Source organism: Schistocerca piceifrons, chromosome 3, assembly GCF_021461385.2.
Source record: "Schistocerca piceifrons isolate TAMUIC-IGC-003096 chromosome 3, iqSchPice1.1, whole genome shotgun sequence".
Classification (NCBI taxonomy): domain Eukaryota; kingdom Metazoa; phylum Arthropoda; class Insecta; order Orthoptera; family Acrididae; genus Schistocerca; species Schistocerca piceifrons.
Genome location: NC_060140.1, coordinates 936,699,279 through 936,727,126, shown reverse-complemented (window position 1 = coordinate 936,727,126; position 27,848 = coordinate 936,699,279). Strand labels below are relative to the sequence as shown.

Below are 27,848 nucleotides of genomic sequence, written 5' to 3'. Positions count from 1 at the left end.
CCGCTTGTGTGGTACAGTGTCGAAAGCCTTCCGGAAATCCAGGAATACGGAATCTATCTGAAATCCCTTGTCAATAGCACTCAGCACTTCACTTCATGTAATAAAGAGCTAGTTGTGTTTGATAGGAACGATATTTTCTAAACCCATGTTGACTGTGTGTCAATAGACCGTTTCCTTCGAGGTAATTCATAATGTTAGAACACAGTATATGTTCTAAAATCCTGCTGCATATCGACGTTAACGATATGGGCTGTAATTTAGTGGATTGCTCCTACTACCTTTCTTGAATATTGGTGTGACTTGTGCAACTTTCCAATCTTTGGGTACGGATCTTTCGTCGAACGAACGGTTGTATATGATTGTTAAGTATGGAGCTAATGCATCAGCATAATCCGAAAGGAACCTAATTGGTATACAGTCTGGACCGGGAGACTTGCTTTTGTTAAATGATTTAAGTTGCTTCACAACTCCGATGACTTCTAAGTTACTCTGTTGGCAGCTGTTCATGATTCCAATTCTGGAATATTTACTTTGTCTTCTTCGGTGAATGGGTTTCGGAAGTGTGAGTTTAGTTATTTTGCTTTGGCAGCACTGTCGTCGATAGCATTTCCAGCGCTATGGCGCAGAGAGGATACAGATTATGTCTTCCCGCTAATATACTTAAGCTACGACTAGAATTCTTTGTACTTTCTGCCAGGTTTCGAGACAAAGTTTCGTTGTGGAAATTATTATGAGCATCTCGTCCACGCTAAATTTCGAGCTTCTGCAAAAGGTCGCCAGTCTTGGAGATCTTGCGTTCATTTAAATATCGCATGCTTTTTTCGATGTTTCTGCACAGGTGTTATGACCCGTTTTGTGCACCAAGCGGGATCAGCTCCGTAGTTTGTTAATTTATTTGGTATAAATCTCTCAATTTTTGCTTATACTATTTCTCTGAAATCAAGCCACATTTGGTCTACACTTTCCTGGTTAATTTGGAAGTAGTGAAGATTCTCTCAGGAAGGAGTCATGTGAATTTTTATCTACTTTTTTAAATGGGTGTATTTTTCGTTTATTTTTGGAGGATTTGAGGTTTACACAATATTCAATTATCAGCCCTGGATTATTTGTTGCTAAGGGATCGAGTGTGATTTCAGAACAGTTTACTACTCGCGTGGACTCATGAACTAACTGCTAGAAATAATTATCGGAGAGTGCATTTAGCACAATTTCGGATGATGTTTTATACGTTCTTCGTTTAGTTTCGTGAAGCCGAACCGAATGGACATTGGACGATAGCGGGGATCGAACCCGAGTCACAGGCTGAGCAGCCTTGTGCGCTGTCGTCTACGCTGTAAGAACAATTAGCACTAATTGTATTCGGCAGGACGCTTGAATTTACGCACACACTGTCCTGATGGGCTAACTTTGATGCTAATAACTCGGAAACGGCGCAAGATTTCTAATTTTTCCTCAATTTCTCAGCACAACCAATCCTGCAACACTCTTACAAGCTTGTCAGACTGTTTCTGACCACCCTGTATATACTGTTAGATGTGTTTGTATGTATATATTTTCGGTAGCTAATAAATGTCCAGGTTTTGGCAAATTAACCATACAAAATTGAGTACGTCCGTTATGAAGCTTGCTTTGGCCATTAATAAACTTTATTATTGCTGGTAGCTTAATTCCGATACTATACCCGGACTTCCTGTACAATAAACCGCCGTTCAATGTTCGGTACAGGGCCACGCGAAATGATGTGTTAACGTTCTGTCTAGAATGAGCCCCTCGCCATTTGGCGGTGACGTCGCCTGACGTTCCGTTTCTTTCCGTTCACGTTTAGGGTGAATCGGCTTCAACATCCACTCCGCACGGAGCTAACTTACTCTATCTCTGCCGATTACGAAGGTGAGGTACGAATAGTATTGATTTCTTTAAAATTACTGAAACGGCAACAGCAAGGAGGAAAGCGCTGTTAAAAAACTGAATAGTCATTGCTATCCCAGACCGAAGTGGAAGGCCAAACCGCGCTTCTATGTTGCGGAAGATCTGCTGAAACCTCAACAGTGTGCAACGTTGAGCGTAGTATTTGCTAGAGAGGTACGACCCGGTAACAGTATTATTCTAGCAGTTCAGCGTTACACGCTGAGGTCACAGGGGACATAGGACACGACCCAGTACCGTATCTGATGTCCTTTTGCCCAGTATAGTGCACCAGGTCGACGTGGCATAGATTTCGCAAGTCGGTGGAACTCCCCTGCAGAGATACTTCCAAGGGAAACTCCCCCTCCCTCCCCCCCCCTCAGACTTAGAGGTAAGAGGGCATAGTGGACAGCCCGTCAAAAACTGAACACCGATTAAGCTTGAGAACAGGAAGGAGGTGTACTGAACTGTGAAAAAAAGCAAAATAGAAACAGCGAATAGTCCAAGCACAAGATGTGCAATATAGCCAAGCGGGTGAGCCGTGTTCAAACTTCTCTCGTGCCCTTGTCTTTTTTTTTCGCTCTTCGCTTTATTCAAATTTGTGTGTCGCGGTGTAACGTCCGTTCGCAATAGCGAGGTGTAAGGTAGGGAGCTACAATTACAGCTGATTCTGTACACTACTCTATTAGCAGCCGAAAGGAAGTTGCTTTGGAACGGGAACTGCAAGGTGACAAGTCAACCGAATCCTCCACCGGAAAACACGTCTGGTGTGTCACACACAGCGTTAGTGAAAGTATGTGTGTCATATGGTAGGAATCTCTCACCGCCGCACCTAATTCGTACGACTGGCAAGTGAATGAGAGATGCCTGCTTGCTCGGTATAGGTGTTGGCATGAATGTGATCACTCCCTAGGAAATGAAGAAAACATAATAGTTTGTCACATAAGCTGCAACGGAAGAAAGCAACAGTTTCACAATCACACAGTTTCTCTCTGCTCTGTCAAAATATATGTTTTTAAAGTTTCTGAATTTGCGCATCGTTTTGGAAGTCTGGACTCTTAAATTCCTTTGTTGTAACGTAGTTCATACCCGTTTATTCGTTGTTTTCATTTCTGTGAGATGTCTATAGGAGGACAACTGCCAAGACTACAGAAAGAGAATGAACATTTCAATGACCGGCCGGACAGTTCATAATGTTGTGGAAAAAAAGGGGGGGGGGGGGCGGGCACATGAGTTTCGAACACGGCTCGCAGGTTGAGCAGTTCAAGACTAGGATGGATCACTGTTAGAAGCTGCTCTTTATTACACATCTTGTTCTCCGACCGTTCACAGTTTCTATTTTGCTATTTTTTCACGTTCTTGTGTAAGTTTTTCCTATTTTCATGCTTGATCTGTGTTCAGTTTGTGACGGGCTGTCCTCTGGGCCCTCTTACCACTGAATCTGACTAAGGGGGGTGAGGGGGCGGGGGTGCGATGACTTTTCCTTGTGAGGCTCGCTGCCTCTATATCTGGCCATAATTTGTGCACTAACTGGCATGTTCGATGGGATTCCCGTAAATGTTCGATGGGATTCACGTCGCGCGATATGAGCGGCAAAATCATTCACTCTAATTCTCCAGAACGTTCTTCAAACCAATTGCGAGCGATGTCGCCCAGTGACATGGCGCATTGTCGTCCACAAAAATTCCATCTCTGTTTGGGAATGGCTGCAAATGGTCTCCAACTAGCCGAACATAACCATTTCCAATAAACCATCAGTCCTGTTAAACCAGATGACCCAGTCCATGCCATGTAAACACAGTCCACACCATTACGGAGCCACCACCAGCTTCCACACTGCCTTGTTGACCATTTGGGTCCATGGCTTCGTGGGGTCTGCGCCACATTCGAACCCTACAGTCAGCTCTTATCACCTGAATTATTCGGGACTCATCTGACCAGGCCACGATTGTCCAGTCGTCTAGGATCCAATCGATACAGTCCTGCACCCAGGAGAGGCGGTGTACGCGTTGCCGTGCTGTTGGCAAAGGCACTCGCCTCGCTCGTCTACTGCCACAGACCATTAACACTAAATTTCGTGGCACTGTCCCAACGGATACGTTGGACGTAGGTCTCAAGGGGATTTCTGCGGTTACTTCATGCGCTGTTGCTTTTCTGTTAGCAGTGACAACTCTAAGCAAACGCCGCTGCTCTCGATCGTTCAGTGAAGGTCTTCAGCCGCTGTGTTGTCCGTGGTTTTTGTGTTGTTGTTGTTGTTGTTGTTGTTGATCTTGTTGTTGTGGTCTTCAGTCCAGAGACTGGTTTGATGCAGCTCTCCATGCTACTCTACCCTGTGCAAGCTTCATCTCCCAGTACCTACTGCAACCTACATGCTTCTGAATCTGCTTGGTGTATTGATCTCTTGGTCTCCCTCTACGATTTTTACTCCCCACGCTGCTCTCCAATACTAAATTGGTGATCCCTAGATGCCTCAGAACATGTCCTACCAACCGATCCCTTCTTCTGGTCAAGTTGTGCCACAAACTCCTCTTCTCTCCAATTCTATTCAATACCTCCTCATTAGTTATGTGATCTACCCATCTAATCTTCAGCATTCTTCTGTAGCACCACATTTCGAAAGCTTCTATTCTCTTCTTGTCCAAACTGGTTATCGTCCATGTTTCACTTCCATACATGGCTACACTCCATACAAATACTTTCAGAAACGACTTCTTGACAATTAAATCTATACTCGATGTTAGCAAATTTCTCTTCTTCAGAAACGATTTCCTTGCCATTGCCAGTCTACATTTTATATCCTCTCTACATCGACCATCATCCGTTGTTGTACTCCCTAAATAGCAAAACTCCTTTACTACTTTAAGTGCCTCATTTCCTAATCTAATTCCCTCAGCATCACCTGATTTAATTCGACTACATTCCATTATCCTCGTTTTGCTTTTGTTGATGTTCATCTTATATGCTCCTCTCAAGACACTGTCCATTCCGTTGAGCTGCTCTTCCAGGTCCTTTGCTGTCTCACACAGAATTACAATGTCATCGGCGAACTTCAAAGTTTTTATTTCTTCTCCATGGATTTTAATTCCGACGCCGAATTTTTCTTTTGTTTCCTTTACTGCTTGCGCAATTTGGTAATGACTGAAATTTGGTATTCTCGGCACCCTCTTGACACTGCATCTCGGAATATTGAATTCACTAACGATTTCCGAAACAGGATGTCCCACTAGAAATCCGCGTTCAGGGTCGTTAATTTCCATCGTGCGCCATATGACGCCGGAAAGCTTTTCACACGAATCACGTGAGTACAAACGACAGCTCCGCCGCTGCACTGGCCTTTTACACCCTGTCCACGCTATGCTACCGGCATCTGTATATCAGCAGACCGCTACCCCACGGCTCTCGCCTCACTGTGTATCGCCCACCCCCAGCGCTAGCAAGTCGCAAGCGCCGCGCCGCAGCTGCTGCAAGGCTTGGCGCGACGGTCTGCCGGCTGACCCAGTGACCCGGCGAGCGGCCCTCACAGCGCGCAGCCCACGTCTCTCGCCGCCGGCCGGCCGGCCGGCCGACCGACCGCAATCACACGGCACACACAGTAGCGCACTTCCCCCCCCCCCCTCCCCCCTCCCCACCAAAGCGTGTCCGCCAGCTGCAACGGCAGCACATCGAGTCAAACTAGTGCATCTGCGGGTCACACAATCGCCAAGCTCGTCGGTCAGGAAGGCATCTGACCCAGACGGTATCAAAAATGGTTCAAATGGCTCTGAGCACTATGGGACTTAACAGCTGAGGTCATCAGTCCCCTAGAACTTAGAACTACTTAAACCTAACTAACCTAAGGACGTCACACACATCCATGCCCGAGGCAGGATTCGAACCTGCGACCGTAGCCGTCGCACGGCTCCAGACTGTAGCGCCTAGAACCGCTCGGCCACAACGGCCGGCCAGACGGTATCCCCGTAAGATTTTACGTTGACTACGCTACAAACGTAGCACCATTCTTATCCTTCATCTGTCAGAGATCATTGGAACAGCGGAAAGTTCCACGGGACTGGAAGAAGGTCCAGGTCATAGCAATCTATAAAAAGGATGCACATAATCATCAGCCAATTTCATTGACATCGATTTGCTGTAGAATCATGGGACATATTGTGTGTTCAGACATAATGACCTTCCTAGACTCTGAGAACTCAAGTGCAGAAACCAGCACGGTTTTAGGAAACAGCGGTCATGCGGGACACAAATCTTTGTGCGTGATACACAACAGGATCTAGATACCGGCTCCCAGGTTGATGCCATATTTCTCGACTTACGAAAGGCGTTCGGCTCAGTTCCGCACCGTCGCTTTCTACAAAAAGTGCGCGCTTACTGTCTATTCGATGACATATTCGGATGGATAGAAAGTTTTCTCACAGACAGGGAGCAGTATGTCGTCCTAAACGGGATGATTTCAAAAAGAAACAAGCGTAATTTCAGGTGTGCCCCAGGGCAGCGTGATGGGTCTTCTGCTTTTTACGATTCACATAAACGATCTGGTTGATGGTACTGACAGCGGCCTTCGACTGTTTGCCGATGATGCTCTAGTCTACAGCAAACTAGTATCACACGAAAGTTGTTAACACATCAATGAGGATTTGCAGAAAATAAATGCGTGGTGTAATAACTGGTAGTTATCTCTGAATATTAATAAGTGTAACCTACTGCGTATAACAAGGCCAAAATCCCCATTAGTGTACGAGTACAAAATAAATGCCCAGTCTTTGGATACGGTAACGTCCGTCAAGTATCTGGGTGTGACTATTCGAAATGATCTCAAATGGAATGATCAGATTACACAAGTAACGGGTAAGACGAACTCTAGATTGCGGTTTATTGGTAGAATCCTGAAGCGATGCAGTCCTTCACAAAGGAAATAGCTTACAATACGTTAGTTCGTCCAGTCTTGGAGTATTGTTTGTCTGTATTGGATCCTTACCAGTTGGGTCTGATTCAAGAGATTGAGAAGGTCCAAAGAAGAGCGGCAAGATTCGTGACTGGTAAATTTAGCCATCGCGAGAGCGTTACAAATCTCATAGAAAGTTTGAAGTGGGAGACACTTGCAGATACACGACGCGCTGAACGGAAGTGGCTGCTCACTAAATTCCGAAATCCGATCTTCACCGAGGATGTAGAGCATATATTATTACCACCAACTTTCAAATCGCGCAATGATCACCATGCAAAGATAAGGGAAATTAGAACTCGTACTGAGGCGTTCAGACAGTCGTTTTTCCCTCCCGCGATCCGCGAGTGGAGCAGAGAGGGGGAAATATGACTTTGGCGCGAATTGTGCCCTCCTCCACACATCGCTTGGTCGCCAGGGGAGTATATACGTAGAGGTAGGTCTCAGCCTCAGATATAGGCCAGCTGTTTACGAGCTGAAGAAATGGCTAAACAATATATCAAAATAGTAACCATTCTTCGGTCTTCACATGACAGTAATCCAGTCAGCACCTTACAGGCCACTTCAATAGTCCGGGGATTAGTTTCTTAAATAGGGTGAAACAGTAAGGAAGGTTAGGGTTTTATGCCAATTCGGCTGCGAGGTCTTCCTAGATAGATTGAGGGAGGATCGGCAATGAAATCGGTTTTGTCCTTTTCAAAAGAACCATTCCGCCTTTTGCCTTACACGGTTTAGGGTAATCGAGGAATATTTAAATCTGAATGATCGGACGGGAATATAAATCGTCGCCCTACCGATTTCGAATCTGTGTTTTAACAACCAGGAAACCTCCGATTCTTTAAAGCATCCAACTCTCATGTATAAAACATCTTCACGCGTCTGATTACAAATGATCTCCTCTGCTACATATCTAGGATTGAGCAGGAAAGATCTGAAATTCTGCTTAAAGTTGCGACTTGGCGGTGGCTTGACCGTCAAGGAGCAACCGCAGTCTCCAAGAATGAAAACGAAAGACAAGACGGTTTTGTCACAAATGAAATACACTCCTGGAAATTGAAATAAGAACACCGTGAATTCATTGTCCCAGGAAGGGGAAACTTTATTGACACATTCCTGGGGTCAGATACAGCACATGATCACACTGACAGAACCACAGGCACATAGACACAGGCAACAGAGCATGCACAATGTCGGCACTAGTACAGTGTATATCCACCTTTCGCAGCAATGCAGGCTGCTATTCTCCCATGGAGACGATCGTAGAGATGCTGGATGTAGTCTTGTGGAACGGCTTGCCATGCCATTTCCACCTGGCGCCTCAGTTGGACCAGCGTTCGTGCTGGACGTGCAGACCGCGTGAGACGACGCTTCATCCAGTCCCAAACATGCTCAATGGGGGACAGATCCGGAGATCTTGCTGGCCAGGGTAGTTGACTTACACCTTCTAGAGCACGTTGGGTGGCACGGGATACATGCGGACGTGCATTGTCCTGTTGGAACAGCAAGTTCCCTTGCCGGTCTAGGAATGGTAGAACGATGGGTTCGATGACGGTTTGGATGTACCGTGCACTATTCAGTGTCCCCTCGACGATCACCAGTGGTGTACGGCCAGTGTAGGAGATCGCTCCCCACACCATGATGCCGGGTGTTGGCCCTGTGTGCCTCGGTCGTATGCAGTCCTGATTGTGGCGCTCACCTGCACGGCGCCAAACACGCATACGACCATCATTGGCACCAAGGCAGAAGCGACTCACATCGCTGAAGACGACACGTCTCCATTCGTCCCTCCATTCACGCCTGTCGCGACACCACTGGAGGCGGGCTGCACGATGTTGGGGCGTGAGCGGAAGACGGCCTAACGGTGTGCGGGACCGTAGCCCAGCTTCATGGAGACGGTTGCGAATGGTCCTCGCCGATACTCCAGGAGCAACAGTGTCCCTAATTTGCTGGGAAGTGGCGGTGCGGTCCCCTACGGCACTGCGTAGGATCCTACGGTCTTGGCGTGCATCCGTGCGTCGCTGCGGTCCGGTCCCAGGTCGACGGGCACGTGCACCTTCCGGGCACTGGCGACAACATCGATGTACTGTGGAGACCTCACGCCCCACGTGTTGAGCAATTCGGCGGTACGTCCACCCGGCCTCCCGCATGCCCACTATACGCCCTCGCTCAAAGTCCGTCAACTGCACATACGGTTCACGTCCACGCTGTCGCGGCATGCTACCAGTGCTAAAGACTGCGATGGAGCTCCGTATGCCACGGCAAACTGGCTGACACTGACGGCGGCGGTGCACAAATGCTGCGCAGCTAGCGCCATTCGACGGCCAACACCGCGGTTCCTGGTGTGTCCGCTGTGCCGTGCGTGTGATCATTGCGTGTACAGCCCTCTCGCAGTGTCCGGAGCAAGTATGGTGGGTCTGACACACCGGTGTCAATGTGTTCTTTTTTCCATTTCCAGGAGTGTATATTGTAATCTTGATTGTCATATTGAGACTTCGCGGCGCGTTCTATTCAAATTCACGAGTCACTCTTATGATCTGTACACCCGTTCAGGAAAATATGTGTTTGTAAATGGAAGGTAGTGGACGTGCTTTTTGGTGGTAGATGTTACCGTCTCTTGCTCCAGTAACAGCTGCAGAACGTGAAAAAGTCGAGCCTTTTCTCGGCTACTCACGGGATTTCAGAGGCAATAATTAGCAGAACGTCTACTTCAAGAGAATCAACTACGGCAACCGGGTAAATAGTAATAGTAGATACGTCTAATGTTACATCGGGTGCAAGATCTCATGAAATGTTTTGACTCAGCTTCAACTACTAGGAGCCAGCCAGCAGCTACATAAAACGTTAAAGTAACAAATAATAAAATATTCAATTCCCTCTGCCCTATTCCAAGCCTGTTGGAATATTTGGCTGAGTATATATATATATATATATATATATATATATATATATATATATATATATATATATATATATCGACGGGAGTCCCTAGTCACACATTTGTTTACCAACGACTCGGCACAAGGACAAAAGCTAACAAGCATATAACTTATTAGGTGTAAATGTGAAGCTAATTTATCAAAATGAACACTATTAGTAGAGATGTAATGTATTACATGCAGTGGTACAGAGATTAAAAAAGGCCTTATTATTAGGTTCTAGTAAAGAACTCATCTATACGAAAGACTATATATATATATATAAAGGCGTGCTCAAACTTAATCGTGATACGCTTGTGGAACTGCCGGTGAAACTAAGTATAGCAGTTTGGGCATTTTCTTAATGCAATAAAGCTCTCAGGAAAGTATCGAGGGAACAGTTACTTTAGCCACTACGGCTTCCCCGAGAAAGTGGTTGCTTTTATATAAAGTAACCGGAATCGCCGAAGTTTGTACGGCGCTAACGCCTGAACCACTTCTTCCCAGGACACTGTTAGCTACGCCATTTACGCTGCCACGTAGATAGTCCCTGTCAATTCTAATTTCCTGATTCGCCGCTTAACGCGAACACACGTACGCGTCACACTGATAGCAGTGCTACAGCACGTAATCTAGAGTGACTCATCCCAGAACGTGTCGCTTATCGAGTTTTATCTCCATAACTCTTGATAAAAATGAATGCCTGCGGCGGCCGAGTTCTGGACGGGGTATTTTGACACAGACCGTCTTAGACCACCACCTTCCTACTGTTATCCAGTTTTCCAAAATCTGAACGTCACAAGATTTTACTCATCTGGGATCTGGCACGTTTTTCCGTAGCAGGATGCTTTTGCTGATGACAATGTCACCTCAATAACAAGGAAAGAACTTTGTGTGCGCCACACTTCTGTGAATCGTGTAAACCGTTGGTTTTCCTGTTTTATCTGCGGTATGCTCAGTTTATGAGACATAATAAGAAAACTGTCCAGCAATTGACAAAAATGAGCGTAGGGAAAGCACATAAGCTGCTCATTATACCTAACCAACGAGGCGTCTATCTGAACAGGGCACACTTTCCGCTCCCACGAGCTACTGCTCCATACACTAATTTCTGTAAACTTGATGCCAGACAAGCAGCATCAATACTTTGTAATAAACAAGAGATCAAATGGACAAATACATGTATGTTGTTATCGTCGATGTAAAACAGGAATTTGTATGCAGAATGAAATTATTCAAGTCTACTAATGTAGCTTCAGCGATAGCAAGGAAATACTCTATTAGAAAAGTTCCAGGACATGCTTTCTTTTAATTTCTGACTTTGCAATATTAAAAGGGAACGAGTAATATTTTTTATGTTAACTGGTATGTATGTGTACTTGAAATAACCTTGGGAATGCTTCCGCGAAAATTCACCATGTGCCAGAGCTGTGCTTAGAAACACATTGTTTCGATTCTTGGTGCATTGGTAAGATGACACAGTGGTTGCTGATAGTGAGCAAAGAGGAAACATTAACTTCTGCATTATGATCGAGAAAACCCCTAGAGAAACGAACAATTATTACGCAAGCATATCCAGGCGAGGCACTTTCACGAAGTCGTGTTTTAGCATGGCACAAAAAGTTTCCTGAATGCAGAAATTCAGTGCAAGACGATCCCAACGCTGGTTGACCGTAAGGCAGTTATTGCAAGAATACCGTCATGTAACTGTGCGTGAGATATCAGAAGAACTTAATTTGAATCGTGGTGTGTGTCATAAGATTTTACGCGAAGATTTAGGGAAACGGAAACTTAACGCAAAACTTATCCCTCACACACTAACAGACGAACAGAAAGAGCAAAGACGAATAATTTCTGCTGAACTACTGGATAGAGTCAGGCGTGATGCCCATTTCTTTCAAAGATTATTGCTGGGGATGAAGTTTGGTGCTACCGGTACGACCCCTCACACGAAGCATGTAGGTGCTGAATGGCGACGTCCTGGACCGCCAGCCTCGAAATAATTCAAACGACAACCTTCGAGAACAAAGACGATGTTCATCGCATTCTTTGGTAATAAAGTATGATCCTCCAGGTCAAACAATGAACAAAACTCTTTACATCGAAGTCTTGAAACGTTTGCGACAAGCGACTCGACGACGCCGCCCTAATTTCTGGCGTTCTCAGGACTCGTTCTTACTACATGACAAAGCATTATCTGTTAACGAGTATCTAGTCAGACATTCTGTTATTACTATATTCGCCCGACCTCTCGCCTTGCAATTTTTTCTTGTTACGGCGAGTGAAAAGGCGGCTGAAAGGAAAGGTTCATCAAGATATCGCAGACATCCAACGGGCTGTGACGAAAGAGATTACAAGCAACGCAGTTGAAAATTTCCCTGCTTGCTTTCAATACCTCCAAAAACGTTGGCAACTTGGTGTAGATAACCAAGGGGACAGCTTCGATTGGAGCTAGGATCATTACTTCGTAAGCGCAACTTTATACACTTTTTTAAAAAAACTGTCCTGGAAGTTTTTTGAAAAGGGAGTATTTCGAACTCTAGCAATGGACGCTCCACTGTAACAAAACGTTTCACCGTATAAGGAAGACCCCAGTTATGTATTTTCAAATTCATACCTATTGTATAAAAATTGCCACAGATGACGTTAAAGCATTCATCGACAGCACTTAACAGGTTTTTTCCCTCGCGAATCCTTTTAATTTCAACATCTAAAAAAGAGCTTATTAAAACATTTGAAAAATAAATTCCATGGAAATCTCAAGTACGTTTCACAGTTTAATTTGATACATACGATGCTCATTTTTACAGCAACGTCGCACAGTAGTAACTAGGTACAGCCACAAAAAGAAATAAGTAACGGTTTCGTATACAGTATAATTCCACCGCACAGCATTGAAATTTCAGCTTTCACCTTCTTCAAACAAGTAATTTCTTAAGTTACCAGAATATATGGTAAGTACGGGTCAGAATTACGGACGTTCATTGTTAATATAGTTTTTGCCTCCAATATCTTTCGCAGCTAGGAGGATCGAGTCCTCCCTTGGGCATTGATGTTTGTGTTTGTCTTTAGAATAATGTAGGTTAAGTAGTGAGTAAGCTTAGGGACTGACGACCTTAGCAGTTAAGTCTCATAAGATTTCGCACACATTTGAACATTTTATTTTTCGCAACCCCCCACCCCCTCCCCCAATTTAACGCGGGCAATAGCGAAAATCTGAACAGTTCTTTTACTCTGTGCAATGTATTTCGAGCGATGATTTATGTGACAAGATGAAACTGGCTGGTTAGACTGACGAGGAGAACACGCAAAGTTTCTGGGAAACTTCGATAAGAGGAAGAGGAGTCAAAATAACGCATCACGCATTTCAGTCTCAGCTTATCCGCTGATAGACGACCGTTTCTGAGAAAACAACTGTCAAAGTTTTCTAAGTAATTATGATGCCCTTTAGCGCGCGATAACTTCGGCCCAACTGGTAGCACAGCTGCTAGCGTCGCGACCTCGGACTTGCGTCCTCGTTTCGAAACCTGACTACTGCTTTAATTTGTTGTCTATTTATATACTCATGTCCTTAGAAGATTACTGCAGTGTGTTTCTTGTCAAGATAGGGGCTACAAGGGCGTTATATATCTTGTCATATTACAAATGGGTTTCACAAAAATGGTTCAAACGGCTCTGAGCACTATGGCATTTAACTTCTGAGGTCATCAGTCCCCTAGAACTTCGAACTACTTAAACCTAACTAACCTAAGTACATCACACACAACCAGGCCCGAGGCAGGATTCGAACCTGCGACCGTAGCGGTCGCGCGGTTCCAGACTGTAGCGCCTAGAACCGCTCGGCCACCCCAGTCGGCTGGGTTTCACAATAAGTGTCAAATTGATTATGTAATATGCGTGCTATTTTCATGATTTACAGACTTTTTAAATTCTAACATTCTTATGTAAGGCAAAGGTCCCGAGTTCGAGTCTCGGTCGGGCACGCAGTTTTAATCTGCCAGGAAGTTTCATTCTTATGTTTCATTCTTACAGTAGTTCTTAATTCAGACATTTTATTCTTATGTTCATTTTTCAGGAATGATGTGGTGCATTCCCTTGAATGATACCAATCGTAAACATTCAAAACACAGATACTGGGAACACGGCGAGCCTCGCACGAGGGCAAGTTTGCCACAGCGACATTTCTTCGTTCGAATCTCACTCGCGAAAGAAACGTCTGCAGCCGCCGAGCCGAGAGGACGCGCAGCAGAAGCACATGGGCAATAACTGTAAATTAATTTAGTCTTTGTTTTTTGTTCACGTGCTTCTCCATAGAAGTGAACTGTACGTGTGTATTTTACTGTGTGGACTAGCGGTTAGAAAATTAATCTTAGTTTGTTTTTGCGTAAGTCTTGTGAATATCCTTGGGTAGGACGGCTTGCTGGTATAAATTTGCTGTGTAGAGAAATTTATTTCTGTTTAATAGCTTGCGGTCTCAGAGGTCAGTGAGATATCTGCACACCACCTTTAAGTGCTACTTTATTCTTTTTTGGTACATTTTTTTTGAAACTCAGTAGCGCCATTTGAGACCCTATATATATTTTATACACAGTACGATAAGGCTAGGAACTGTGCTTGTTGTAAGCGGACACAAGGAGAGTTGGCTGCTGGAAGCTGCGTGGGCTACCGTCGGCAAGCTTCTGGCTAATGCTCGAGGTTCTGGTGATGTCGGGGCGCCAGTGACGAGACCCGCGACACCTTTGGTGTCACTGGAATCCCCTGGTGGCCCTGACGTCACTGCGGCTTCCGACCGGTCCGTCCTCACTCCACAGTGGGTGGCAGACAGTGGTGGGTTCGCGCGTCACTGGGCGGAAGGGGTAAGACGGGGTAGGCCGTGCGCCTGGCTCCCTACGTCTTAGCAACAGTGTTGTTGATAAATCTGAGCCGGCACGGGATGCCTCTCCTGTTAGGACAGCGGCCGATTTTCCTGCGCAGTCTGGACAAGCAAAGGGGGTGGGTATGCTAGTCACTGGGAGCTCCAATGTTAGGCGGCTGATGGAGCCCATCAGGGAGATAGCAGGCAAAGCGGGAAAGAATTCCAGTGTGCATTCGGTATGTTTGCCGGGAGGTCTCATCCGTGATGTGGAGGAGGCCCTGCCGGCGGCTATCGAGCGCACTGTGTGCAACCGGCTGCATGTAGTTTGGCACATGTCGGCACGAATGACGCCTGCCGCTTGGGTTCTGACGCCATACTCGGCTCCTTTCGGCGACTGGCTGATTTGGTGAAGGCAACTAACAACGCATACGGAGTGCAGGCTAAGCTGTCTATTTGTGGCATCGAGCCCAGGGTTGATCGCGGTCCTCTGGCTTGGAGCAGAGTGGAAGGTCTAAACCAGAGGCTCAGACCGCTCTACGACGGTATCGGATGAGTTTCTCGACCTCCGCTATCGGGTGCAGAATTGTAGCATTCCCCTTAATAGGTCAGGCGTGCACTACACGCAGGAAGCGGCTACTACGGTAGCGGAGTATGTGTGGCGTGCACATGAGACTTATTTTAGATTAGAGGACCCCTCCATTGGGAGCAAACACGGTTTGCCTGTTAAATCAGCCACAGCGACCTCAGGGAATCTTGGTGCTGACAGATCAGAGATAGAGAAGATTAATATGATTTTAGTAAACTGCAGGACCATCCAAGGAAAGGTAACAAAATCAGTATTGCTTATTGAAGATTATAATGCACAGATAGTACAGGGAACAGAAAACTGGTTGAGGTCAGACATCAATGACAACGCGATACAAAGTTCAGATGGTTCAAATTGCTCTGAGCACTATGGGACATAACATCTGAGATCATCAGTCCCCTAGACTTAGAACTACTTAAACCTAAATAACCTAAGGACATCACACACATCCATGCCCGATGCAGGATTCGAACCTGCGACCGTAGCAGCCGCATGGTTTTCGACTGAAGCGCCTAGAACCGCTCGGCCACTCCAAAGTTCAGACTGGAATGTCTATCGTAAGGATAGGTTAGTCGCCAATGGTGTCGGCGTGTTTATTGCACTAAAAAATTCGATAAAATCTAGAGAGGTTATCACGGATTCCGAATGTGAATTAATCTAGGTGAATGAGTATCAAAGAACGGTCAAAAATGGTGATCGGATGCTTTTATAGACCACCTGGGTCAAGATCTGTAGATGTAGAGGGCTTCAGACAGATTGCAGAATATCATTAGTAATTTTCCTGATCATGCCGCTGTAATAGGAGTGACTTCAACTTGCCAGGTATAGATTGGCAGTGTTGTGCCATCAAAACGTGCCAGAGACAGGGAATCGTGTGGCATTTTTCAGGATGGCTTGTCCGAAAATTACCTTCAGCAGATAGAGAACCAACTCTTGGGGGTACCTTCTTAGACCTCCTGGCAACAAACAGACCTGAAGTTATCGAACCATTTAACGTTGAGGAAAGTATCAGTGATCATAAGGCTGTGACAGTATGTATGACGACGGGTCCTACAAGGACTGTTAGGAAAGTACGAAGATATATTTGCTCAGAAAGGGTGACAGGATACAAATATCAGAATATCACAGCAGTCAGCATCAACTATTCGGTGATGGGGATGAAGATGTGGAGAACAAATGGAAAAAAAATTGAAAAGCATCATTCAGCATGCCCTAGACAAGTATCTTCCGAGTAAGGTTTTAAGGGACAAGAAAGATCCGCCATGGTTTAATAGCAGTGTTAGAAAAGCGCTACGTAAACAAAGAGCACTTCAACTCAGATTAATGAGAAGTAAAAACCTAAGTGATAAACAAAAGCTGAACGAAGCGAAAATGAGCGTAAGGAGACCAATGAGAGAAGTGTTCAATGATTTTGAAAGTAAGACGTTGTCAACCGACCTGAGCAAAAACCCTAAGGGATTTTGGTCGTACGTAAAATCAGAAGTGGATCAAAATCATCTATCCATTCTTTCAGCGACCACACCGGCACCGAAACGGAAGATGACAGAGAGGAGGCCGAAATACTGAATTCGGTCTTCCGAAGTTGTTTCACCGCGGAAGATCGTTAATACTGTCCCTCCTTTCAATCGTCGTGCGCACGTCGAGATGGCAGATATTGAGATAACCGATCGTGGAACTTAAAAGCAGCTACAACCGCTTAGTAGTGGAAAGGCTTCAGGACCAGATGAGATACCTATAAGATTCTATAAAGATTATGCGAAAGAACTTGCTCCCCTTCTAGCAGTAATTTATCGTAGAACGAAAGGTACCTAACGACTGGAAAAAAGCGCAGGCCATTCCCGTTTTTAAGAAAGGCAGTAAGGCAGATCCACACAATTATAGACCTAGTCGTTGACGTCAATCTGTTGTATAATTCTGGAACATGTTTTATGTTCCAGAATTATGACGTTCTTGGAAAATGAACAGCTCCTCTGTAAAAATAAACATGGATCACGCAAACAGAGATTCTGCGAAACTCAGCTCGATCTGTTCCTCCATGAGATCCACAGCGCAGTGGACCACGGCGCTCAGTTTGATGCCGTGCTCCTTGATTTCAGTAAGGCATTTGACACCGTCCCGCACTGCCGTTTAATGAGAAAAATATGAGCTTACAGAGTATCGGAGCAGATTTGCGACTGGATTGAAGACTTTCTTGCAAACAGAACTCAACACGTCGCTCTTAACGGAACTAAATCGACACATGGTAATATCCGCAGTACCACATGGAAGTGTGATAGGACCGTTACTGTTCATAATATATATTTAAATGATCTAGTAGAAAGCGTCAGATGCTCTTTAAGGCTATTCGCAGATGATGCAGTTGTCTATAGCAAGGTAGGTTGGTTGGTTTGTGGGATTAAAGGGACCAGACTGCAACGGTCATCAGTCCCTTAGTCCAAAAAATTAAAACCACCCAAAGAGAATAAAAACGAACAGCAGGAAAGACGTCAGACGACACGGGACAAGAAATACGCCGACAGAGATCAGACAAAACAAATTAAAATCACACAGAGTGTGACGGTGGTTGGCCGACCATAGAGAGAAAAAAAAGGAAAAGCCAACCACCGAGAACACATTAAAAACTCAGTTTAAAATCGGAGGCCAAAAGCCAGAATCAACACTAAAAAACAGAAACACTCAGATTAAATGATAAAAAAAACCCTGCCCGAATAAAACGTAAAACTAAGCTAGCCATAGCAGGGTCATCAGTTAAAAGGGCAGGGAGCGTGTCAGGCAGTGCGAACGTCTGCCTGAGCACAGCTAAAAGCGGACACTCCAGGAAAATGTGGACCACAGAGAAAATGGAGCCGCAGCGACATAGAGGTGGGTCCTCACGGCGCAATAAGTGGCCGTGGGTCATCCTTGTGTGCCTAATGCGCAGTCGGCATAGGACGACAGACTCCTTGCGAGAGACGCGCAAGGGGGAGTGCCACACAGTCGTCGTCTCCTTGACGGCACGGAGTTTGTTACGGGTGGTCAGACCGCGCCATTCAGCATCCCAGAGCGAGATAACTTTGTGGCGTAAGACCGCCCTCAAATCAGTCTCCGGAAGGCCAATGTCTAGAGTGGGTTCACTGGTGGACTGTTCGGCCAGGCGGTCAACACGTTCATTGCCCGGGATACCGACATGACCGGGGGTCCACACAAAGACCACAGAGCGGCCGCAACGGGCAAGAGTATGCAGGGACTCATGGATAGCCATCACCAGACGAGAACGAGGGAAACACTGGTCGAGAGCTCGTAAACCGCTCAGGGAATCGCTACAGATAACGAAGGACTCACCTGAGCAGGAGCGGATATAGTCTAGGGCACGAAAGATGGCAACCAGCTCAGCAGTGTAAACGCTGCAGCCATCCTGCAAGGAACGTTGTTCGGAATGGTCCCCTAGAGTTAGCGCATACCCGACACGACCAGCAACCATCGAACCGTCAGTGTAAACAATGCCAGAGCCCTGATACGTGGCCAGGATGGAATAAAAGCGGCGGCGGAAGGACTCTGGAGGGACGGAGTCCTTCGGGCCCAGTGCCAAGTCGAGCCGAAGGCAAGGGCGAGGAACACAGCAAGGTGTAGGAAAGCCAGAAGGTAGTAAGAATTTGCACAACGACATGCAGAGAATTGATGAATGGTGCAGGCTCTGGCGGTTGACCCTGGACGTAAATAAAAACATAATAATAATAAACATACTGCGCATACATAGGAAAAGAAATCCACTACTGTACAGCTACACTACTGATGACAAACAGCTGGAGACAGCATCTGGCGTAAAATATATAGGCGTAGTTATCTACAGCGACCTTAAGTGGAATGACCATATGAAACAGACAGTGGGAAAAGCAGACAACTCAGATTCATCGGATGAATCTCAAGGAAATGTGACTCATCCACGAAAGAAGTGGCTTATAAGGCGCTTGTTCGCCCGATTCTTCAGTATTGTTCGTCTATCTGGAATCCCTATCAGGTAGGACTGATAGAGAGAGAAGATCCAACGAAGAGCGGCGCGTTTCGTCACGAGATCTTTTAGCTGGCGAGAGAGCGTTACGGAGATGCTACACAAACTCCACTGGCAGAGGCTACAAGAGAGACGTTGTGCATCACGAAGTGATTTACTATTGAAATTTCGGGACAGCACTTTTCAGGAGTCGGACAACGTATTACTTCAACCACACACATCTCGCGTATTGACCACGACGAGAAAATTCGAGAAATTTGGGCCAATACAGAGGCTTACCGACAATAATTATTCCTGCGCACTATTCGCAAGTGGAATAGGATTGGAGGGATCAGATAATGGTACCGAAAGTAACCTCCGCCACACTATCCGGTGGCTTGCGGGGCATGATGTCGATGTTACCAGTGCTGAAGATTTCACGCGTTCGCAACAATATCACGGAAAAATCAAGCGTAACGGAGCACTTTTCCGAAAACTGGCGCTTGCGACTGATTGTTAATCAAGACACACTACAAGAATTCCACCGAAACAAATTTCAATTTTTTTCCAATCATTTATTGTTTTTTAATTCATTCTTCATACATGCAATTAGTACGCGACTAGGGACAACGTTACTTCAGTATACATTGGGAAACATGCGTGTAATAATGTTCCACGAACATGAGCAGATAAATGACTGGGAAACATTCGTGTAGTAATGTTCCACGAACATGAGTAGATAAATGACAAACAAGAATAATAAAATAATAGTCGAGTTTGGAGCACGGGCCAAAAAGCCGCGACGCAAGCCACTGTGCCACTGCTTCAGTTGAACTATTTCCCTCCGTAAAAGGCAGATAAAGTACTTCGGAAAATGACCGTCGTTTTCTCAGGAACGGTCGGGTATTCGCGGATAAGCCGAGGCGCGTGTTTGCTTATTTTGCCTCCTCTTCCACTGAGCAATGTTTCGGAGAAATAGTGTTACGCACTTGCCATGTTGTTCTTGTCAGATTCGAACCCAGACCTCTGCCTTTCGTGGGTAGTGTCCTACCAACACCTCGCGGAAATTAGAGGGTCCCGTGACAACACTGCTGGCCATTAAAATTGCTACACCAAGAAGAAATGCAATGATAAACGGGTATTCATTGGACAAATGTATTATACTAGAACTGACATGTGATTACATTTTGACGCAATTTGGGTGCATCGATTGTGAGAAATCAGTACCCAGAACAACCATCTCTGGCCGTAATAACGGCCTCAATACGCCTGGGCATTGAGTCAAACAGAGCTTGGATGGCGTATACAGGTACAGCTGCCCATGCAGCTTCAACACTATGCCACAGTTCATCAAGAGTAGCGACTGGCGTATTGTGACGAGCCAGTTGCTCGGCCACCATTGACCAGACGATTTCAATTGGTGAGAGATCTGGAGAATGGACTGGCCAGGGCAGCAGCCGAACATTTTCTGTATACACAAACGTCGTGCATTATCCTGCTGAAATGTAGGGTTTCAGCAGGGATCAAATGAAGGGTAGAGCCACGGGTCGTAACACATCTGAAATGCAACGTCCAATGTTCAAAGTGCCATCAATGCGAACAAGAGGTGACCGAGACGTGGAACCATCACGCCGGGTGATACGCCAGTATGGCGATAACGAATACACGCTTCCAATGTGCGTTCACCGCGATGTCGCCAAACACGGATGCGGCCATCATGATGCTGTAAACACAACCTGGATTCAACAGAAAAAATGACGTTTTCCCATTCGCGCACCCAGGTTCGTCGTTGGGTACACCATCGCAGGCACTTCTGTAGGTGATGCGGCGTCAAGGGTAACCACAGCCACCGTCTCCGAGCTGATAGTCCATGCTGCTGCAAACGTCGTCGAACTGTGCGTGCAGATGGTTGTTGTCTTGCAAAGGTCCCCACCAGTTGACTCAGGGATCTAGATGTGGCTTCACGATCCGTTACAGCCATGCCGTAAGATGCCTGTCATGTCGACTGCTAGTGATACGAGGCCGTTGGGATCCAGCGCGGCGTTCCGTATTACCCTCCTGAACCCACCGATCCCCATATTCTGCTAGCAGTCATTGGATATCGACCAAAGCGAGCAGCAATGTCGCGATACGATAAACCGCAATCGCGACAGGCTACGATCCGACCTTATATCAAAGTCTGAAACGTGATGGTACGCATTTCTCCTCCTTACACGAGGCATCACAACAACGTTTCACCAGGCATCGCCGGTCAACTGCTGTTTGTGTATGAGAAATCGGTTGGAAAGTTTCCTCATGTCAGCACGTTGTAGGTGTCGCCGCCGGTGCCAACCTTGTGTGAATCCTCTCAAAAGCTAATCATTTGCATATCACAGCGTCTTCTTCCTGTCCGTTAAATTTCGCGTCTGTAGCACGTCGTCTTCGTGGTGTAGCAATTTTAATGGCCAGTAGTGTAGTAGAGGCTTAGAATCGGTCCGTGAAGCGTGCCCATTAAAGCGTTTCTCGGCGCACATTGCGGACGAAAGATAAGGACTATAGTTCAAATGCTAGCCCCGCATTGACTTTTAACGTGTCACATTGATTTTTGAAATAAATAAACACGATGGTTATTGTGATTTTTCAATTTCTCCAGGGGTATTTCATGACGAAATAAACCTCGGGTGAACAGTCTGCTGTGAGTGTACGAAGGACACAATATTTCGGCAATCGACCTTTGTGTGCTGATGTACTGCCCAGGGACGGCAGGCGTGATGTACATATCAGATTCCCCCTCTCCCTCCCTCGGGCGCTCCCTCCGCCGTCCGCGCCGGGGTTCGACGCCTGGCTTGTGGCCCCGCGTCTAGTTGTTCCCTCGTGGGTCAGCGCCCAGGGAGGTTTGCCGGCGTTCTATGTACACTCACACCAGGCTGTTCACCCGAGATTTATTTCATCACGATGATTATTGTTCCAGTCCTCGCGAACTTCAGAATATAACTGCCATGCCTCATCCGAGATATAGTTTAATTTGGGGGAACTACCACGAAAATACGTGACAATCTGTTTTAAGACTGTCCACTGACTAACGAAAGTGTGGCACCAGGAAAAGCTCCTCTTCTGGATGACAGCAGCACGTAGTGTAGACACTTGTTACCAGAAGCAGGGTCCCGCACTGATCTTCTCTTCAGTCCGCACGTGTCTGCCAGGCTCCGTGGTTACTCGCCGGGCCAACTTCTCACCTCTGCTGCGTTACGTTCTGAGCCCATCTGTGAAGCATTGTACTCCTATCTTCCTCTATTGTTATCCCTAGTAACTATGTAGGAGAAATTGCCAACGGTTTCAATGAATTTTGGAGCTTGCATGCCTCACTGTAACGCCAGCTATTGCATATTTTACTTCCCACAGAACCTTCTCTATGTCTAATTCCAGTGGAAGCAGTATGCGTCACGACCGTATTATTGTCAATATATTTTGCATACAATCCAGCATCGGTCGTAAATACTGAAATCCTTTATTTTACAGATCGATATCGGTCACTGTACGACCATCATCAGTGCTTGGAACAATTGACTTTCTTACACATTCTTTATTAAAATTAATATGTAGACTCTTAACTGCTCGTCTGACTTCCAGATTCTGCCTAGCTAGGCATATGTAGCGTACTTCAAGTTTAAGTACCTTAAAATCGGACTAGCTATTACGATTCAATATATTAGTTTTAATAAAGAATTTTTAAGAAAGAAAATTGTTCCAGTGACTGAAAATGGTCACACACTGACCGAAATCCATCTGTAAAATAAAGGATTTCAATATTTACGACCGATGCTGCAATTTATCGAAAGTACATTCACTTAAGGGCACTTCTTACGATTAGAATAGTACGTAACACCAAAACAATTACAGAATACCTTTGTGGATACATCTTTCTAATTGTACTTGTCAACTTTCAAATACTGAAGATCAATAACACGTCGTCTAAATTAAAGATGTCAGATTCTTGTAGGATGGAATCATTAACAATCGTAATGCAACAGTCCATCGTAGCGCTGAAGAAAAGAAGTACACCAATTCACAGTTTCTGAATAAATGATTTATTTTATGTAAATAAATTGAAGCTGAGGGCAATCAAAGGGCTGCGAATATTTCTCGTAGGAATGTCACACTGTTGTCCCATAAATAACAGAATATTCGTGATTATCTGGTTTACAAAAACTTTTGCATTGTATACAAAGCCTTTTACATTTTTTTTACTTACGAACGGTTTTGCTTTTACACATTACAGCACAGACGTCGACATCATTTGTGTGTGACATGCTAAACCGTCAACTAGTCAAGACGGCGGACACGGGTTTACATCGGACGTCGAGTCAGCTGGTGATCTGACTGGCTGTACGAAAAGAACAAGATGGGGTAATAATGAAAAATCTTTCCTTATTTGTACCACAGCCTAGCGTCAGTAAAAACCATCCCACAGTTCATGTTGTAATGCAATTCGTCAGCTGAAGAGGGTACTTCATTTTTGCAGTTTAATTTGGCCACTTTACGGCGAAACGTCGCATTGCTGACGCGCTGCTTCTGTGCTGGTGGACGACACCAAAGCGGTTGATCTGGCTTTAAGTTTTATCCTTGATGGTTTCTACTCCTCTCTCTGAGGTATGGCACATTGGCCGCTTGAGGGACTGGAGGGGTATCGCGTCGCCTGCTCCGGCCCAGAGGAACCATGGCTGCCCTTGCTCGATGGTCTGCCCTGGTTCCTGCTCTTCCCACTTTTTAATTCTTCTCATTTTTTTTACGTCTGTCGTTGGTTTATTGCCTCGTCGACTTCGTCCTTTTTCCTGAGAATTTATCAACTTACCTGCGTTGCTACATTTCTTGTGATAATAGAGGGTGAGGAAAAGCCAGTCGAAGGTAGAGGGTGCGTCCCCCATCGCATAACACGTCCCCGGGGGCCTCCAGTTGTTTTCTGAGAAGTGCAAGCCTCTCACCTTCATCCCCTTACCCCTCTCTCACTTCTACTTCCTTCTATCTCTGTTTTCTTGATTCTCGGCTACAATCGTCTCTGAGGACTCTCTCCGGCTTGACGCATGTACGATGGTGGGACCGATGAGCAGCAATCCAATCTATTAGTGGAATTCACTGAGCTTGCCTTTTTAATCAAACTGTACGAAAACCAATCTCTCTCTCTCTCTCTCTCTCTCTCTCTCTCGTTCCATGTCCTCTTTTTCTCTTCTGTCCATAAACTCCGAGTCTTTGACACAAGTCTAGTTTTTGAATGTGTCAGACGAAGCACAAAACTGTCCATAAAAACGACACTGACTTTATTCTTCATTTGAAGCTGTTCAGTTGAACCGTGTAACATTATGGCTTGGAGTATGGGATATATGGCTGGCAGACACTTTTAGTATTGTTTCCTGCAATGTATCTCACGATCGGGAGATAACTCAAAAACAAATAATGCAAAAATGATCAGTTACATCGCTGGATATCTATTTAACGATTTGTATTTAAGATAAGTATAAACTGCAACAGTCAAATTGGTTTTTGGCGAAGGTGCAGATAAATTCGTCACTTCTTTGGAGACAATGATCAGTGAGACATACTTAACACTACCATGACATCATCGACTATACTTTCAGCCTACCTTTAGCGGCCTCGTTATGGTAACCGTTTCGATGGTCGTCGTAGGCGCCATCTTGCTCTCCGACGGCCGTCGGGAGCTGAAACACACAGCACGTCCTTTTTCACTGGCTGATGCGGTCTTTCAACAACTGCAGACATTTGATGATTCTAGAGTATACAGTATCTGGTCAAAGGTATCCGGACATCCTTACGTAAAACAGAACTGACTAATGATCATGTGTCACGAGAGCGGACCAGGCAATATAAAAGGAAGCGTCGAGTTTTCCTATCCTGTCCTCTGCCAGGCACTTAAATGTGATTTGCAGAGTATCGATGTAGATGTAGAGGAGCAGTGACAGCAGAATGGGTCGGTCAGGAGAAGTCAGTGAAGTCGAACGTGGACCAGTCACTGAATGTCACCCGAGTATCAAATCTACCTGGGACATTTCGACCCTCCTACAATGCCCAGGTCTACTGTTAGTGATGGAAAAGAAGGAACAACCACAGGTTAACCAAGATCAGGTAGATCTCGTGCACTAACGGACAGGGACACTCGAGCGTTGCCGAAGGTAGGAGTAAGAAATTGCATGAGGGCAGCGGAAGGGATATCTCGAGTTCCCCGGTACTACCAATAGTCCGCTTAGCACAAGGGCTGAGCATAGATGGTAAAAAAATAATGAATACAATGGACAAGCAGCTAGCTCTTCATAAACCTCACATTTGTGTAGTCAATACTAAGCGACGCTTGAGGTGGTGTACGCCACTGGTCAGTGGATGACGGGAAACGAGTGATATCCTGAGGCATACAGGTGGAAGGGTTTGGGTTTGGCGAATCCCTGGAGAATGTTAACAGTCACCAGGTGTGTTGGCAACAGTGAAGTACGGAAGAGGAGGTGGTGTTAGTTACGGTATGGGGATGGTTTTTGCGCTTAAGAAAACGCTAGATGAGGAAATATATGTGCACATTTTACAGGATTGTGGAATAGTTCGGGGGCGATGACTGTATCAGCATGACACTGCACCCAGTCATGAAGCATCACTTGTGAGGCAATATTCTGTGGGCAGTCACATTCTTGAAAACTTTGGGGCGAGTTAGAGCGTCGACCTAGGTCCACGTATCAGTATCCAACATCTGGTATCTGCTATTGAAGAGAAAAGGGCTGCCTTTGCTCCACAGACATTCAACACCAAATGAAGCGGTCCTGGCAGAATTCAAGCTGTTATAAAGACGAAAGGTGAGCATACTGCGTATTCATATGTCCTCTAATAGGTGTCCGGATACATCTGATCAAATAATGTGTTGTATAAATTAAACATATTACTTCTAATAAGGAACAAAAAATGAAATCTAATTACTGAAGGGTCTCAAGGCACCCTCCGAAATTTTAACCATATTTCCGTGGTTGAATGAGAATAAAATTCCACTTGCACTCAGTCTCGAACAAACAGTTGGTCGTGAGTTATTAAACTGGGGACCAAAAAATATTTCCACACAAAACTGTAATTCGATTGTTCATTGTCAGCAGGAAGTACCAACAGAAACTGCCAATTGTGCTATACAACAATTTAAGACGAAATTAAATTTCGTCTCGTGTAATAAAAATGTAATCGGTCGGTCTCCCTCCAAGACGCAAGTGAAAGTAGTAAAAAATAACAGAATTAAAATAGCTTATCACTTCCAGTTATTCGAATCAGTTTTTCAGCTGCCTTAAAAATTTGACATCAACAGTGTGTCCAGTATTTCACCAAAGTCATGTTAGCCAATGTAATGCTTCTATTTTTTAGTTACGCTGGTGTGTAAAATCCATCGAATTAGACGGCAAATGACCGACAAGAAAATACAGGACTATGGCACCTCATTTAACGGTATCACAGGCCATTCTAAGAAGTTTATTCATGTTGCACTCTGCTGCAGTCATGATATTCTGAGGAAACTGACGAGTTATTTAAATGGCGGATCTTCTGCTGTAGTGTCAAGCATTGAAGAGTTAGTGGACTTCGCGGGAGAACTAACTGCACACACGAAAACGGACGTAAAAGTAACTTAATGTGTACCTGTGTGGGGCGGTTCTGTAAGTCAGTCGGTCAAGAGGAGGGGGGGAATGGAATATCGCCCAACAAAATGGAAGTTGGGGGCCTCCACCGACACACTGGTAAAATATGGTGTTGCTTAAATTAGTTTATGGTAACTGTTTTGGAGATCAGGGTAAAAACGTGTCTACGGAATGTGTGTGCCCGGGAAAATAATACGATTTGACCCAGATGTCCGGCGATTTCGAAGTTTTTGTCTGGGATCAGCAATTTAAGTGCTGGTAGGCATACCCGGCTTATTTAGCTTTCTTGATCATGGTAAGTAGTACTCGTACACTAATATATATACGGTGTATGTTAATAAATAATACGACGCTCATTTTAAGTTAAATGATATTTATTGGTTTGGATAGTAAGCTATTTGCCGCTCTTATTCTTTTGTTAAAATGTGTTTGAAATGCATTGCAACCTATGTTGCTACATAAACATAAAAAAATGATTGAATCTGTTGAAGTAATATATTCGCTGTAAATAGTCTTCACCTGAAGATGTCGGACAGTTGCTCCGAGGAAATAATGTGGAATTTGCACAACGTGATTCGGCGGCAAACCCGTGAAGACTATTTACAACACATCCGCCGGGAAAACTTGAAGAGTCACAATATATTCGCTGATTTCTGAAGTCATTTAATCATTGTAATTTGAGACACCAGTGGGGGGGGGGCGGCTATAACCCCCCCCCCTTGCCCACCGCCCCTGGCTGTGTGCCTAAATCTACACATGACGGATGTCACATCCATGGAAATAAGAAAAACTGTCAATTTCATTAGTCGGAAGTAATGTAGTATAAGGCCTAAAAACTGCGATCATTTGAACCGAAGAATATAATTATTGCACCAGTTACTATAAAAGCTGTCTGAGGAGGAGCAGTATTATTGTACTCTACATATTCAAGATGAACAGTTGCAACATGAATTTGCGGCACCAAGTCAACCAGACCAAAAATGATTATGATTAACACGTGACGAAAACTGAGCAAAGAATGTATTTAGAACG

General features: G+C 45.2%; 2 protein-coding genes across 4 annotated transcripts in view; one reads left to right on the top strand and one right to left on the bottom strand.

Annotated features, from left to right (window-relative positions):
- Window positions 1-27,848, top strand: part of LOC124787643 (T-cell immunomodulatory protein) — a 439,315-nt gene that overhangs the window by 67,901 nt on the left and 343,566 nt on the right. The gene's annotated exons all lie outside the window — the stretch shown is intronic.
- Window positions 1-27,848, bottom strand: part of LOC124787644 (transmembrane protein 47) — a 375,006-nt gene that overhangs the window by 235,187 nt on the left and 111,971 nt on the right. For both annotated transcript variants that reach the window (XM_047254424.1, XM_047254428.1), the window contains one exon: window positions 24,785-24,860. In XM_047254424.1, the coding sequence (XP_047110380.1) occupies window positions 24,785-24,860 (76 nt within the window). The remainder of the gene's footprint in view (window positions 1-24,784; window positions 24,861-27,848) is intronic.